The 14,820-nt window shown below is 43.6% G+C and overlaps 1 protein-coding gene across 3 annotated transcripts in view; it reads left to right on the top strand.

The window, feature by feature from the left end:
- KLHL35 (kelch like family member 35) overlaps positions 1–14,820 on the top strand; it is a 145,666-nt gene that overhangs the window by 48,161 nt on the left and 82,685 nt on the right. For all 3 annotated transcript variants that reach the window (XM_085623286.1, XM_085623287.1, XM_085623288.1), the window contains exon 2: positions 7,975–8,868. In XM_085623286.1, the coding sequence (XP_085479412.1) occupies positions 7,976–8,868 (893 nt within the window). In that variant the 5' untranslated portion in view covers position 7,975. The remainder of the gene's footprint in view (positions 1–7,974; positions 8,869–14,820) is intronic.

Genomic DNA, 14,820 nt, shown 5'->3' with positions numbered 1-14,820 from the left:
CTGTTTTCATTTGGCGCTAGTAGTGCATGCAAACCCAGTTTGCGCTTTTTTGTGTAACGTTAGTTGATCTGGTTTTGTGTGGGGTCCTAGTGGTGTTTTAGCTGATCCTGATCCTTTATGCCCTGTTTGCTTGTGTTATATGGGGTCTTACAGGCCATTTGAACTGGCATTCATGTAAACTTTAGGCGCAAAAGTTCATTTTTGCTCAGACGTTGATTGAAGCTATTGTCTTTGTCTCTTAGTGGAAAAAAAGCATCATTTTGCATTGTCGAGTGTCCAGTAAAACGAATCTAGGCTTCCGACTCCAAAATTCATAGCCAGCTTTAGCTTGCTTCTCCACCTTTTGGTAGACTCCTTATACACTGGGGCTTCGAACTCCAGAATTCAGAGCCAGCTTTAGCTTGCTTGTCCACAGTTTGATAGACCCCATATACACTGGAATGGGGTAGTCACAATACGAATTGACATAAAAGCCTACCACAACAAGCTATTAGAGAGTGGATATGAATTTTTATTTCTGGCAGATTGAACAGGATTCTATTCTTTACCTGCTGTGCTTGAGTTGTGATATTACGGGTATCACCGAGTGAAACTCGTCAATTATTTGGCCATGTGAACCATTTTCACTAGTTGTTGAAAGCGATTGCGATTCTACTTGTGCGAGCTGTGAAGACTGGGTCTTTAAAGTGAAAATAATTGTTCTGTAAGGCTATTAAAGGCTATTCAGCAATAAATCCAGTAGAACCTTATATGTTTTTATCCTCTTATCCACGACCTCCAAACATTCCGGCTGGTGAATATTGGTAGAGGCTGCCTCTGTGACCACAGTTACCAAGATATGGGACTGTGGCTAAAAGTTGCACCTTTGGATATCATCTGAAGGAGGGGTGTCTACAAGCAGTTGAGAAAAATGACAACACTTTAATAATGGTCAGGAACTGAACTTATTGTATTAATTATAGGTCTCACCTAAAGATCTAAACTATTTCATGAATTTTAATAAATCCATAAGTAGTTGAGGTTTGATAGTTTGGGTCAATGCGAATAAAAAATCTATTCTGACTGAACCATCAACCATCCCTTCCTTCTGATATTTTCTTCAGAATAGGGCATATTTTTTTAAGTAGTTTATTTACAGATCATTTATAATCTTTCACAGGATCCTCTTCATCCTCTGTTCATAATCATTTCTCCAAAAAGATTACTGTACCATCCCCTTAATTTGCTCGCTTTGTACACCAGTTCATTCCTCTCCAATATTATCAAACCCCTCATATTCAATTTGGTTGATGTTATAATCCACAATGAGAGTGGATCCTCAGTCCCCACGATTGAAACCCTATATATTTAGGGGCTCATTACGATGGTGAGCGGAAAGCCTCCACCAGACACCAACTCGGATTTGGGACTGACTGACTTGCAGTCGGCAATTCCGACCATCAGATTACGATGCGACCAAACACTGTTCAGTCAGATTCCCATTGTTCCCTATGGGAGCTCGCGCTATGCTCGAGAACAAGCTGTAACACAGGCTCCTATGGGGAAATGGGGTGTGTGTGGAAAATCACTTGCTGACAGCCTTTCCATGTCAGACAAGCCAACACGGAAAGGCTGTTGGAAATCGACATTGTAATCCCGACAGCGGAAACGCTGTCCATAGGGGTGTACGATGCGGTTCAGACCTACAGGAATATTCCACGAGTCGGTCAGAACCGAATCGTAATGACCAGACGGTTTATGGTTCGACCACGAACATTGTAATTGGGCGGTCGGAATATAATCCGACCGAATTAGTCGGAAGGGCTCCTACACGTTTGTGAAGATTCCGACTGTCGGGAGGAGACTTTCTGTCCGACATTGTAATGAGCCCCTTTGTTGTTTTGATGGTTGTCATCCCTTTGACAGCGATACCAATGTCTCTAATTTCAGACACATCATGGGGTCTGCTAACTCTGCCAAAGATCATAGTACTTCCACCACCCCATCTACAGTGTCTTGCCCGCCAACATATTTTGCAGAGATATCTCTATGTAGTATGGCAGATATTCTTGGAAAGGTGAGCACTGTGCACCTAGCATGCTGGGAAACTCCCCATAGCATGTTTGGGAGATTAGATATAGGACCTAACACGTAACCTCCACTTCAAGTTTACATTTCCATTGATCTTGTTGGTGGAAAATCAACCATTCTTTACAATCATTGGCCGAATTAATGCCAGATGGTTGCTCCTGAAGTTTCTTTTCCCTTGACCGAGACAGCAACTTTGAGAGATAAGCTTCAGCCACCACGGTGAATAAACTAAACTACATAAGAATTTCCCACCACCATTGTGGCAGAGCACAACATCTGCTGCACGGTGGATGGAAATTCTTATAGTAAATTTCTTACATGGGGTTACAAAGGACTAACACTGATGCAACTGGATGTTGAGAAAAGAAAACTGAACAGCTGACTGGCAAATGTGGGTTGTGTTAGTGGTATTTATATGCTCAAATAAAGCATCACATAGAGTATAGATACAGCACCACCACAACAACAATAAATGAAACTGAACTAGTCAGAGAAATCCTATATGCAGTGTCGTGCTGGACACGTTCTAGTGTCTCAGCAGACACTGAGTTGGTCAGCCACTCCCTTGTGGGAGTGCACACACACGCACCTCACACCCATCCATCACAAGTGTCACGAGTGACACGGCCCTATTAATAAAAGGGCCCGGGTGCACTTGCTCATGGCGAGTTCCAGTACCACATACCATGGTGTCCATGTAGTCATTTACCCAGCATGTGGGCCTAGGGCCCACGACACCACACTATACAGCAAAATACAAATAATGCTTTGTTCGCATGCCATACGGTGCTACCAGTGTTGTCAATGATTTATTGAGGCAAAGGTGTTGCAGCCGTTTTATATAAGGGTTTATTGGTCTTCGATGGTGTTGTAAGCTGACACGTACGTCACAGTCTTTACTGCCAGCTCTAGGATGTTCTAGAACCTGTGAAGTCAGTGATCAGACAGGGAAATTCCCATAGTTGAAGTCCTGTATTACCTAATATGTGAGCTGCGTATGTGGAAGTGTCACATTGTTGACAAATCCAGGATAGCTGTGTCGCCCGGTGTAACCTTCTTTCAATCTAATCTGTGTCTGTGACTAGGTATTCGTCAGTTTCTTGGGCTTGGGTTCTTAGCTGTGGTTTGATATTCCACTTAACTGTAGATCCTATGCATTTTGCTTTGTGACTGTTTCTGTGTTTCACAGTGGGTTTATGTTTTTTGTTCACCCTCCTTTGCTAAAACATTTTGGGAGTGTGATTCTGAATTTCTTTTTTTTTGGCTGTGAGGAAGTCTCTGGTGTGGGGAGAAACTCTGGGACCGGGTATGGGGAGGTTGACTTATTTTCCAGGGTTTAAAAGGAAGGTCTTTGGAAGCCTTTTGCTTGACAGACCTTGTTACAGTTACCAAGGGCTGTTGAATATGTTAGTGAGGCCTGATGTAAAAATATTTGGTTCCCTCTAATGACTCTCACCTATCCAGACTGGAACAGGACAGTGGCCACAGTCAGCACAAGGGTTTGTTTTTACGGTGCCCACTGTGTCCCGGCGAGAGACAGCTGCCACTCCAAATCTTAACCCGTAGCACCATGCTGTACCACACTTGGGACCCACAGACAACCTTGACGATACACCTCAGTTCTGACCTTCATCACCAGTGGCCACTTCTGAACTCTTCCCCCACACACAACTCAAGAAATGTAGCCCATTCTGACCTGCATCATTCCAACTGTTTTAATGCATAGGCCTGCACACTGCTAGTGTACCCCAATACTAACTTATGGTATGTCTAGCTATTCCGATATTAATACCTACACACAGTAATGCAGTGTTTGAACACTAAGGTGATCCTTACAAATTGGCTGAAACCCCTATTACAGCCGAAAACCCCTTTTTTTGGCCAAAATGGGAATTACAAGTTGAGGTATGTCTTGCCAAACATTTGTCTGGTAAAAGCAAGTTGACATGTGGTCAGAATTTGGCCCAGGATAAGGAAAAACATGTAAACACCGAGCTAGTAACACTAAAATGTGCATTTTTCTGTCAATTCCATATGGCCCTTCTTGGGATAACTCGTAATCATCTTGTGTTGCTGAACCCTGGTATCCCTGCTGTTGCTGATACCACTAGTATTGCTAATCCTTGGTTCCACATTAGACTGTAATTTCGGACACAAACCATTGGAAAGTTAAGGACTGCTCTAAGGAGGCGGTGACCCATTCGCAGCCAGAAGCCATTCCCGTTGGGACCCCTTCCCAGTTGTGAATGTTAAAAAAAGTTTGTTAGTAAGTAGGCATTGTTTAAGGAGATCACTACCAACTCTCAAACAAACTTTTCAAAAAACATAAACTTTTTTCTTTAAATGCAGCCCCTTTAAGGAAAACTGGCTGCATTAAAAAAATGTTTACTTTATTTAAATGGGGTCACCGACAAGGTGGTCTGCTGATCCCATCAGGCCACCTCTCTTTGATGGCATTCAATCGGAGTAAGTCACAATTTGTGAGCTACCTTAATAATATTCATGAGTGTATGTTGGATTGTGACGCGCTCCTCAGGGTGATTTTGAGAACCGACCTAATAGTACATTGGTCAGTTGGCAAGACCTCATCGGACTGGCAAAAAGTCAGCGTGCAATTTGCAACCACTTTTTGTGAATCCAATGTTAGTACATCTGTGCTCAGTCCATAGCATGTCCATGCTTAGATGTACCTCTAACTGGAGAAGGCAAACAGTGTGATGGAAGATGAACTAAGCAAACCAAGTGAGACTTGGGGAAAAAGGAAGCAGAACTGAAGCTGGAAGTGAGAATGGTGAAACTGTAGAGAGACCCAGACACTAATAAGTTGCTGAATGTTAACCGCGGCTGAGACCGGCCAAGTGTTGGGTTGGATTGTAAACACATAACTACCCAGTGGAACTGAAACCACCTGATTCTGAGAAACCAAAAATAGTCTGCACTTCTGGAGCTACACTGATGAGAAACTGAAGAGTACAAAGGGCATTGAATGCAAAATAAATGTACATGCTATATGCTATATGCAATATATGCCATATGGTCCGCATTGCAGAATCGTACTACTTGTACCCGTGTTTGAATTAGAAGCAAGCATGTATTCGCTACCAAGCATATTGTTATGAATGAGAAGTGTAGAGACCAGGCGCAAGAAAATGTAAACTTCCATCTCCTGTACAAACGTGTTATGGGCCTAGTCACCAAAAACCTTGTAGAACCACGGGTAAGGATCTACCACTGAGGGTACTTTTACTATGTTTTTTCAAGTAACACAGAGCTGAAAGCCCTTTGAGGCACTGATTTCTGGGCTTTCTTCTTGAAACGGTATGTGACATTTCCTAAAGGCTTCTATTCCCCCTGTGCCGAGTTGTCCACAGTGGTGCTGGAACAGTTTTCGGACTGAGGGTGCTGCTATCAATGTTATGTCTCTTAAGAAATAGGGGCTGGAAAAAAACCACAACATTACACAAAGAAAAGGTGCAGCAAACGACTCATCCATTCGGCAGGAAAATAGTGAGGGCGTAGTGTGTGTCAAGTGGTGCATTTTGCAGCACATTGTCCCAAATAAATACCCAAAGCATGATGTGTTAGGGTACAGCTATTTACAGAGAGCACATTTTACATAGAAATAGTCATGAAATGTACATGGCACACAAATAATAATGTATGGTAACTGGATTTCTGCCCTGGGGCCATATTGCAGATAGTGTCCCCGGGGCACAACAGGTGTGTGCACCCACTTTTTGCAGCCCCTGGGCACTATGGTATTAAATAAGGGTCCGCAGAAACAACAGAAACTTACTGACTAAGCTACGCAGGGGCATAGCTTTGGTTAGTAAGATTGGGGGGGGGGGGAAGTGGGGAGCTGCAGATTTCCCAATAATCACGCTGGCATGTGATGCCAAAATATATTGTACAAAATATATTGAACGACAAGCAGGGCACATGAGAGTGAGAAGGGAGAGGAATGCAGATCGGTAGGGGTACTAAGTGAGACAAAACACAGTATTTTGTAAAATAAACACCATTTTGAAGTCTTTCAAACCAGAGAAAGGAGAGATTGCGTGAGTGGGTTTTTGTCTTGGTGTATGGAAAACGTCCTGGTGAAATCTGACAGACACCTCACAATACCGTGCTGAAAGCCCCTGTACTCAATTATTTACCGGAAAATACATTTAGTAGGGGGACAAAAGACCCCAAAACACCCCTCCGAAGCTACGCCCCTGGCCCCTTCAATACTGATAGCGCTGGGGCACATGTGGCGCTAATGATCTTCAGAGGACTTTCCCTCATTTGCATGGGAGTATGGTTCCATGCAAATGAGGCAATGAACTGACTCTGCACCCGCGCCTTATTGTGGACGCAGGTGCCGAGGCAAACATGCCTTTAGGAGGCGCACTGGCAGTGTGCCACAAAAAGGTGGCACACTTTTAATGCATCCTCCAAGGACAGACCCTGAGAGGGGTGAAGGGGGTCCCATGGATCCCCCAGGCTCCGCCCTGCAGGTGGGTGCAGTCACTCACTGCACCAGTCTGCAAGGGGGTCTCTAAACCCTCTTTAAAGTGCCTGCACAGTGAAACATAGAGGGGCTTTGAAGCAGCCGTTCTGTATTTCACTGAATGGTTGAACCCCATGGCAGCGCAAGTTCACGGCTGCCCTAGGGGCAGTACATTTACTGGAATAGTATGCACTGTTCTTGTTTGTGCCCGGTGAGCTTGTTTAAAGCTGCGCCATGCAGCAAACACAGACCGTGCACCCTATCACTAATATGGCCCAGATTTATCATTTGCACATCACACAAGTAAAGTGTCTTGCTTTTTTTGATCATATTAAAACCTTTATTTCCATCACATCGGAATTACTGAAACGATGTGCCTCCTTTCTCCTTCCTTGATGCTGACATTTTTGTCAAGCTAATTTCCAGGCACTTCAGTTTTGTTGTGTTAGAAAATAGTTGGCACTTCCTGCACCCCAGAAAGATTACCAATTTCTTCACATTACAAAATGTACTTACTTTCAATTCAGTGAAAGAAAAAAGTAAACACCAATGTCTAGGTTAAATAAGCAGCAATTTGTCGGAAGACATTGCTGACACTTGATCAGGGTCGATGAACTCACATAAAAGGCCACAAGATAAACACTAACTTTAAAAAGCATTTTATAGCTCTGAATTCCTCAACCCTTGCTTCCAGCCCCCCTCACCCACCGGTTCTCTGTAGTGTAGAATTCCGCACAGAGGGAATGGAGCCTCTTGTACAGATGTGCATTTCCCCCCTCAACAAAGCTCCTCCCCGTATCAAATATGGGGTGACCCATTCCCTTACAATGGAGAGGAAGTCGCTGCCCCATTTACAGAGTGGAAGGGGGTCAGAGCAGAGTTTGGGAATTACCACAAATGTACAAGTTTTTGAGTGTTACCAAACTCCCAAGGCAAACCACTCTTGGCCCACTTTCCCACCCCCTTGAATGTGATTTACTACAGTGGATTTCTCATCACTCATGTTAAAAGGGTTTCAGATTTATGCATGCAGTCAGACATTGTAAAACTGTGTAAAATAGAAAAAAAGGAGGATATGCATGCACTCCAGCATCTACATGGTATCTCTATCTATCTATCTATCTATCTATCTATCTATCTATCTATCTATCTATCTATCTATCTATCTATCTATCTATCTATCTATCTATCTATCTATCTATCTATCTATCTATCTATCTATCTATCTATCTATCTATCTATCTATCTATCTATCTATCTATCTATCTATCTATCTATCTATCTATCTATCTATCCTGTCTATTTTTGGATAGTGGTGAATTCCTTCTGGTGAAAATAGGACATTCGAAAATTAAATACATGTATTGGATCTCTTTAGTTGTTTGACATCCTTCTGTGTTCTTCTTTTCCAGAATGGATCGCTCAATGGGTGAAGAGCGATCCACCTACAGAACAAATGGCCTTGAAAACACATCCCAAGAGGAGAAAGAAGAGAAGATGTGCTTGAAGCTTTGCAACGGATCGTGCCACGCAGAGGAGATCTTGCAGACTTTAAATGCATACAGGCAAAGCGGTATTCTGACTGACGTGGTGCTCTCAGTCGGAGGGCAGGAGTTCCCCTGTCACCGAGCGGCCTTGTCAGCGAACAGTGCATATTTCCGAGCAATGTTCAGCAGTAACTTGAAGGAAGGTCACCAAGACGTGGTCAGCATCCAGAAGATTGCAGCCTCTGCGATGAGCCTCCTCCTTGACTACATGTATGGCGGAAGCCTGGTGATACAAGAAGACAATGTTGAAAGTGTTATGGAAGCCTCTGATCTTCTTCAGATCCCCAGACTTCGAGACGCCTGCATCAGATTCCTTGAAGACCAGCTTCACCCTTGCAATTGTGTGGGCATCTTGAAGTTTGCCGACTCCTTTTCAATCACCTCGCTGTCAGAAAAAAGCAAGAAGTTTATGCTAGAGGGATTTTCAGAAGTATCTTGTCATGAGGAATTCCTGGATTTAAGCCAAGCCGAGTTGATTGCATATCTGTCCAACGAGGAGCTGGTGGTTATGAAGGAAGAGGTGGTCTATGAGGCAGCGATGCGATGGGTAAAGCACGATGCAAAGACTAGGAAGAAGGTTCTCAGTGACATCTTGGAGCATGTGCGCCTTCCTCTCCTTGACCCGACTTACTTCCTGGAAAAAGTGGAAATGGATGCAATCATTCAAGACTCCCCAGAGTGCTTCCCTTTGCTGCATGAGGCAAGGAAGTACTATATTCTGGGAAATGAGGTGGACTCAATAAGGTCAAGACCCAGAAAGTAAGTCTGCATCATTAAAATTGCAAATATAATTACTTATGTTCTGAAAGGCACCCCACTTAAAAGAAACATTCTTTGCAAGGAAAAAGTAATTTTTAAATTTCTAGTTTGCCTTTGCTGCAGGAGGTAAGGATGGAAATATATGCTCATGATTCTCAGGTTTTAGCTCACATTTCCTGCCCCTCTTCTCTCTCTCTACGTATATGTATATATGTATATGTATATATTTACTGAAAAAAACAAAGGTTACAGGGACGTTATAGTTGGCAAATAGAATTTTAAAAAACGTAGAAATTCACTGAAAAAAACAAAGGTTACAGGGATGTTATAGTTAGGGTCAGATTTCACTCGTACAAAACCCGGGTAATTCAGCAGTTATAGTAACCTGAGCTAACTATAACTTATACCCCTGCAATGCACTGCTTCTGATCTCACATATTACATCACTCATGACATGGCCAGTGACATCACTGATTACATTTCACATGACATCACTGATGACACCATCCAGTGAGTGTAAGTAGTTCGTAAGAGTTTATGATAGTTAAACATATATACTAAGGTACTGAATAACTTAAAGTAATATACTGGATGTACTACTATTCAGTGATTTGACTTTTAATATATATGATATGAGTGGCTGTGTAACTGTATGTATCCTTTTGCGTATGGGTGTCTGAGTGCCTGTATACGTGGTTATGTAAGTAGCTGTGTGGGTGAGTGAGATGCTGTGTGAGTGCCTGTACTGGTGAGTGAGTATGTGTGTCAGTGGATGTATTGGTGGGTGAGTGATGGTGTAAGTGACTCTATCAGTGTGTAAGTGGGTGTATAGTGATTGTAAGGGTGAGTGAGTGGCAGGCTGAATGACTATATGAGTAAGTGACTGGGTATGTAAGTGGCTCTATGGGCGAGTGAGTGGCTGTTTGAGTAGGTGTTTTGTTGATTGACTTTGTGTATGAGTGACTGTATTGGACAGTGAGTGTCTATGTGAATGGTTGTATGGGTGAGTACAGGAATGTGTGAGTGCTTGTCTGGATGTGTGAATGGTTATGTAAGTGGTTGAGGGAGTGTATCAAAGCTTCTATGGGTGATTGAGTGGCTGTTTTGAGAGGCTGAATAGGTGAGTAAGTGGGCGTGTGACTCTCTAGGTAAATAAGTGGGTGTGTGAGTAGCTGTATGGGTGAGTGTGTGGTTATGAGGCTGGCTGTATAGGTGAGTAACTGGTTGTATGAGTAGCTGTATGTGTGAGTGAATGTTTGTGTGAGTGGTTGTATGAGTGAGTGAGTGGGCGTGTGAGTGGCTCTATGGAGGAGTGAGTGGGTGTGTGATTACTGGTATAGGTCTGTGAATGGGTATGTCAGTTGTTGTGTGGGTGTGTGAGTGGGCATACAAGAGGTTGTATGGGGGTGTCAGTAGGTGTGTGAGTGATTCTGTGGATGCCTGTCATCAGTGATGTCATTTGAGATGACATCAGTGATCTCATCAGTGATGTCACTGACCATGTCATGAGTGATGTAAAATGTGAGGTCATAGGCAGTGCATTGCTGAGGTGTAAGTTATAGTTAGCTCAAGTAAGTATGGCTGCCGAATTTCACTGGCTTTGTACGAGGGAAATCTGACCCTAACTGTAACGTCCCTGTAACCTTGGTTTTTTCAGTGAATTGGTAAGGTTTTTTTAAATGCGAATTCCTAACTATAACGTACCTGTAACCCTTGTTTTTTTCATCGAATTTTCGATGCTTTTTTAACTAGTAATCGCATTTGCAGAGTGGTAGAGAAAGGGGACTGGGCCTCCAATTAGCTTTTAGGAATCCTGCTCTGTAGGACTTATAGGAGGTACCAGGAGGGCTTCTTGGCCCCCAAGGTCCCTCAGGATTAAAGTGAACTTCAACCCCAAACAGTAGTGCACCACAAGCCGTGTTTGCAGAGTGGTGGAGAAAGGGGGCATGGCTTCTGAACACCTCCTAGCAATCCCTCTGTGTGGCACTTACTGGAGGGAACAGGAGGGGTAGTTGGCTACCAAGGATGTCCTAACATATCTGCATGGCAAACGTTTGCTCTATGGTTTATGGAGCTACCTGCAAGTGGGTATTTCTTTTTTTCGCTTTCATTTTGCAGCCATACTTATACCTTAAATACTTTTTTTCTGTGAATTTCTTTTATTGTTATGCTTTACTCCATCCAGCATCTATAATAGCGACTCCACAGATGATCAAGCTCCTGCTGCACTCGATCTTCAGCTTAGCTCAGCGAGGGTTGGCCTCACAGCTTGGCCTATGGCCGTGCCGGTGCTCAACCCTCGAAGGATGGACAATGCAAGATGACCATGGCCTTTGGCCCTGCACAGAGTGAGTTGGCCGTAGGCCCTAGCCTGCTGATAGGCACATTGCCCAACTCCCTCAGGTGCCCAGCTCCCTCTGAACATGGCAGATGGTTGTGCACAGCAGAGATGCCCCTTTAACAAGTTTTATGATTCATGTTTCCTGAGACCACCCCGGAGTCCAGGGGCCCTATTACACAAGTGCCCCGGGGCTCAATAGGCGTTTACACCCCCTTTTTGCCCTGTGGGGCACTTTGGTATTGTACAAGGGGCCGCAAATGCTTGTGCAGCCTCTCTTGTATTGCAGATAGCAGTGGCGCACATATAGCAATAGCTCTATCATTAGAAGGCGATCCCTCATTTGCATGGGGGCATGGCCCCATGCAAATGAGGGAATTACTTTTCTGCTTCCCCTGTGCTGTATAACTGACGTGGAGGCAGAGGCAAACATGCCTTTAGAAGGCACACTGTCAGTGTACCACAAAAGGGTGGCCTTCAAAATGCAGCCTTCTAAAAGGATGAAATGGGGTCCCATGAACCCCACAGACAACCCCTTGCAGGGGGGGTACAGTCACTCGCTGCACCTGCCTGCAAGGAGATCTCTAATCTCTTTTAAAAGTGCAGGCGGATTGCCACCTGCACAGAGAAACACAGAGCAACTTTAAAACAGCTGCTCCGTATTTCTCTTAAATGCGCTGCCCCATGAGCTCGCCGCTGCCCCAAGGGCAGTGCACTCTTCCTGAAAGGGCGCACTTTCCATATTTGCACTTGGCGTACCTACTTTAAGGTGTGCAATGGCGCAAACATGGAAAGTGTGCCCTATCTGTAATACAGGAAGTGTCCAGGTGCGGCTCCTCTGCTATGGCAGAGGAGTGTCGCCCCACTGCTGCTACCCAGTAGAAGCAACAGTGAAAAAGAAAATGATAATAAAATAATGTTATTATCATTTTCTTTTTCAACATTGCCTCTGCTGGGTAGCCAAGTGTTGGGGTGGGGCCAGGCCACCCTAATGAACTTCAGGAGGAGGAGTTGTGGACACTGCTAAGTGCGCCTGACTTTTTAGGCGGCTGTTATTGGCCGGCCAAACAGTCATACGCACTTAGCATTTCTCCACCCGGCTGTGTTGTACATCAGGGTGGAGAAAAGCCACAGACACCGCGTCTCTGAACGCTGAACCACAGCGCATAGACCAGGAATGTCTAGAAAGGAGTAGAAGAGGTATTTAATGAGCCGACTGATGAAGCTGGACTTATACCTCGGTAGAAGACTCACATGAGGGCATTAGCGGCACAGTATCCTGGCATTGCCAACAAGACATCAGCCTTTGAGACTCCAGTGGAGTTTAACCTGGAGGGTCTCACTGGCAAAGTGCAGGCTGTGGAGTGAGACCATGGGAAAGCAACAAAGAAACTGCAGTTGCTGAGAGACTCATTTAGGCGAGGATGATTCCAAAATACAGAACCTGATGGTCTCCCAAAGGCAATGCGATGGATGGGATGTTGCTGCTGGACTCCAAGATTGAACGGCTGGATAATCTGCCTCGAGCGCCTCTTGTACAGATTCTAGTGATTCCTATGATGGTGCAATCAGTCTTTTTTCTAATGAAGGGTCCAAAATATTGGATTGCTGGATTTGGTAGGGGACTCTGGGCATGAGGTTGTGGTTGTGTCCTGGCTTCTCTACCGGAACAAAGGATAGAATTATATGGAGAGTGGCACTGTTATGGTGACACTCCAGCCAGCAGACTGACATGATAAAATATAAAAAGCATCATTGGATTTCCGGAGTAAAACTTCACTCCCGAGTCGGACGCACTGCCATTTAACTGCTCAATTGCAATGACGATACAACTGCTTAATCCATTTTGTCACTTTTCATTTTATTTTTCCAATATTCAAAGTTCATTCCATTCTTCTCTGTCACAAGAAAGCCTTTCTATGTAATCACATTTCTGATGCTGCAGCTTTGTCCATCCGGACCTTTATTCTGAAGCAGGAAATGTACATATTTCATCCTCAGTAGTGCTAAATACCCAATGCATTTCGTGTCTCTTTTTTTGCTCTTCATCAGGGGTCACTTCAAAAAATTAAGGACCAACGTTAGACCTCACAATATAACATGTAGTACATATTTTAGATTACTCGGATCATGTTTAAAAATTCCTACTATGATTAACGTACTCCCTCTAATACAACACGGGACTTTTTACATATCTCCCCACTCCTCCTTATACTACAACTGTATGATTATAGTAAATATACACAAACAGACTTTTCTCTACCATCACTCTTACTTTTAAACCGTCGTTCCCATAAACAAAGGTTCCCTTAAACTCTACCGTACCTGCTATACATGACCATGTTCTCCTTCCAGAAGCCATTTTAAACTCGTTTCCGTTTTCACCGTTTTTTAAATAAAATCTCTGGTTGTGGCCCCTCCCCTTCTGGATAACCAATGCTGTATACCTTCGATTGCCTCATTCCTACATTTCCCACAATCCACTAAATTTGAGTACTTGAATCTAGGTTCTTGTTGCTTAACCCTCAGTTGTTTCTTAACCCTCCTTTTTGCCTGCTTATACAGAATCGAGTCTCCTGTACCTCCTATACGTGTCTTACCATCCTATTTCACCAACCCATAGCCTTTGTTTTCACTTGATGTGACCCCACCTCCACTGAGTGACCCTTTGTGTATACTCCATCCACCTCATTCCTTTCAGCTCCACTTCCTCCGATCCCATGACTCCAAACCATGCTGTTTAAACCATCATTAATCACCCTGTTCTGCAAAATAAATCCCCTTTCAAAACGTAATCAGCTGACTCGATTACACCGCCCTCCCTTACGATGTTACTGACGTTAATCAAGGTTTATCATTAAACATTTTCAAAACTCCAAATTTTAAAACTAGGAGATATCTGTGAATTCATTACACGCTATTCTCATACTGTGTTTACACCAGAGTTAAAACCCAAGATTCGTCCTTTGACTACTCAGAAGCAGTTAGAAAAGACTTCTCCATGTGAGGAAGCCAAGACTCTCGTCTGACCATCCAACTTCATCCTTTTTCTCATTTTTTCCTTGGTTGCAACTTGTCGGTGGGCAGACAAAAGTACATAACACATCAGAAGTGAAAGCGCACACTAGTTCTTCATTGTTTAACATTTTATATCATTTCATCAGCTTGATCTGTGCGTGCAGCCCGTGCCGCGGTCTGCCCTTCAGCCACGTAAATAAGAATCCATCATTGAATTTCCAGAGTAAAACTTCTCTCCCGAGTCGGACGCACTGCCATTTAACTGCTCAATTGCAATGACGATACAACTGCTTAATCCATTTAGTCACTTTTCATTTTATTTTTTCAATATTCAAAGTTCATTCCATTCTTCTCTGTCACAAGAAAGCCTTGCTATGTAATCACATTTCTGATGTTGCAGGTTTGTCCATCCGAACCTTTATTCTGAAGCAGGAAATGTACATATTTCATCCTCAGTAGTGCTAAATACCCAATGCATTTCGGGCCTCTTTTTTTGCCCTTCATCAGGGGTTCACTACAAGAAATTAAGCACCAACGTTAGACCTCACAATATAACATGTAGTACACATTTTAGATTACTCGGATCATGTTTAAAA

The sequence above is a fragment of the Triturus cristatus genome, chromosome 8 (genome assembly GCF_964204655.1).
Source record: "Triturus cristatus chromosome 8, aTriCri1.1, whole genome shotgun sequence".
Taxonomy (NCBI): domain Eukaryota; kingdom Metazoa; phylum Chordata; class Amphibia; order Caudata; family Salamandridae; genus Triturus; species Triturus cristatus.
This window is presented reverse-complemented; position numbering and strand designations above follow the sequence as displayed.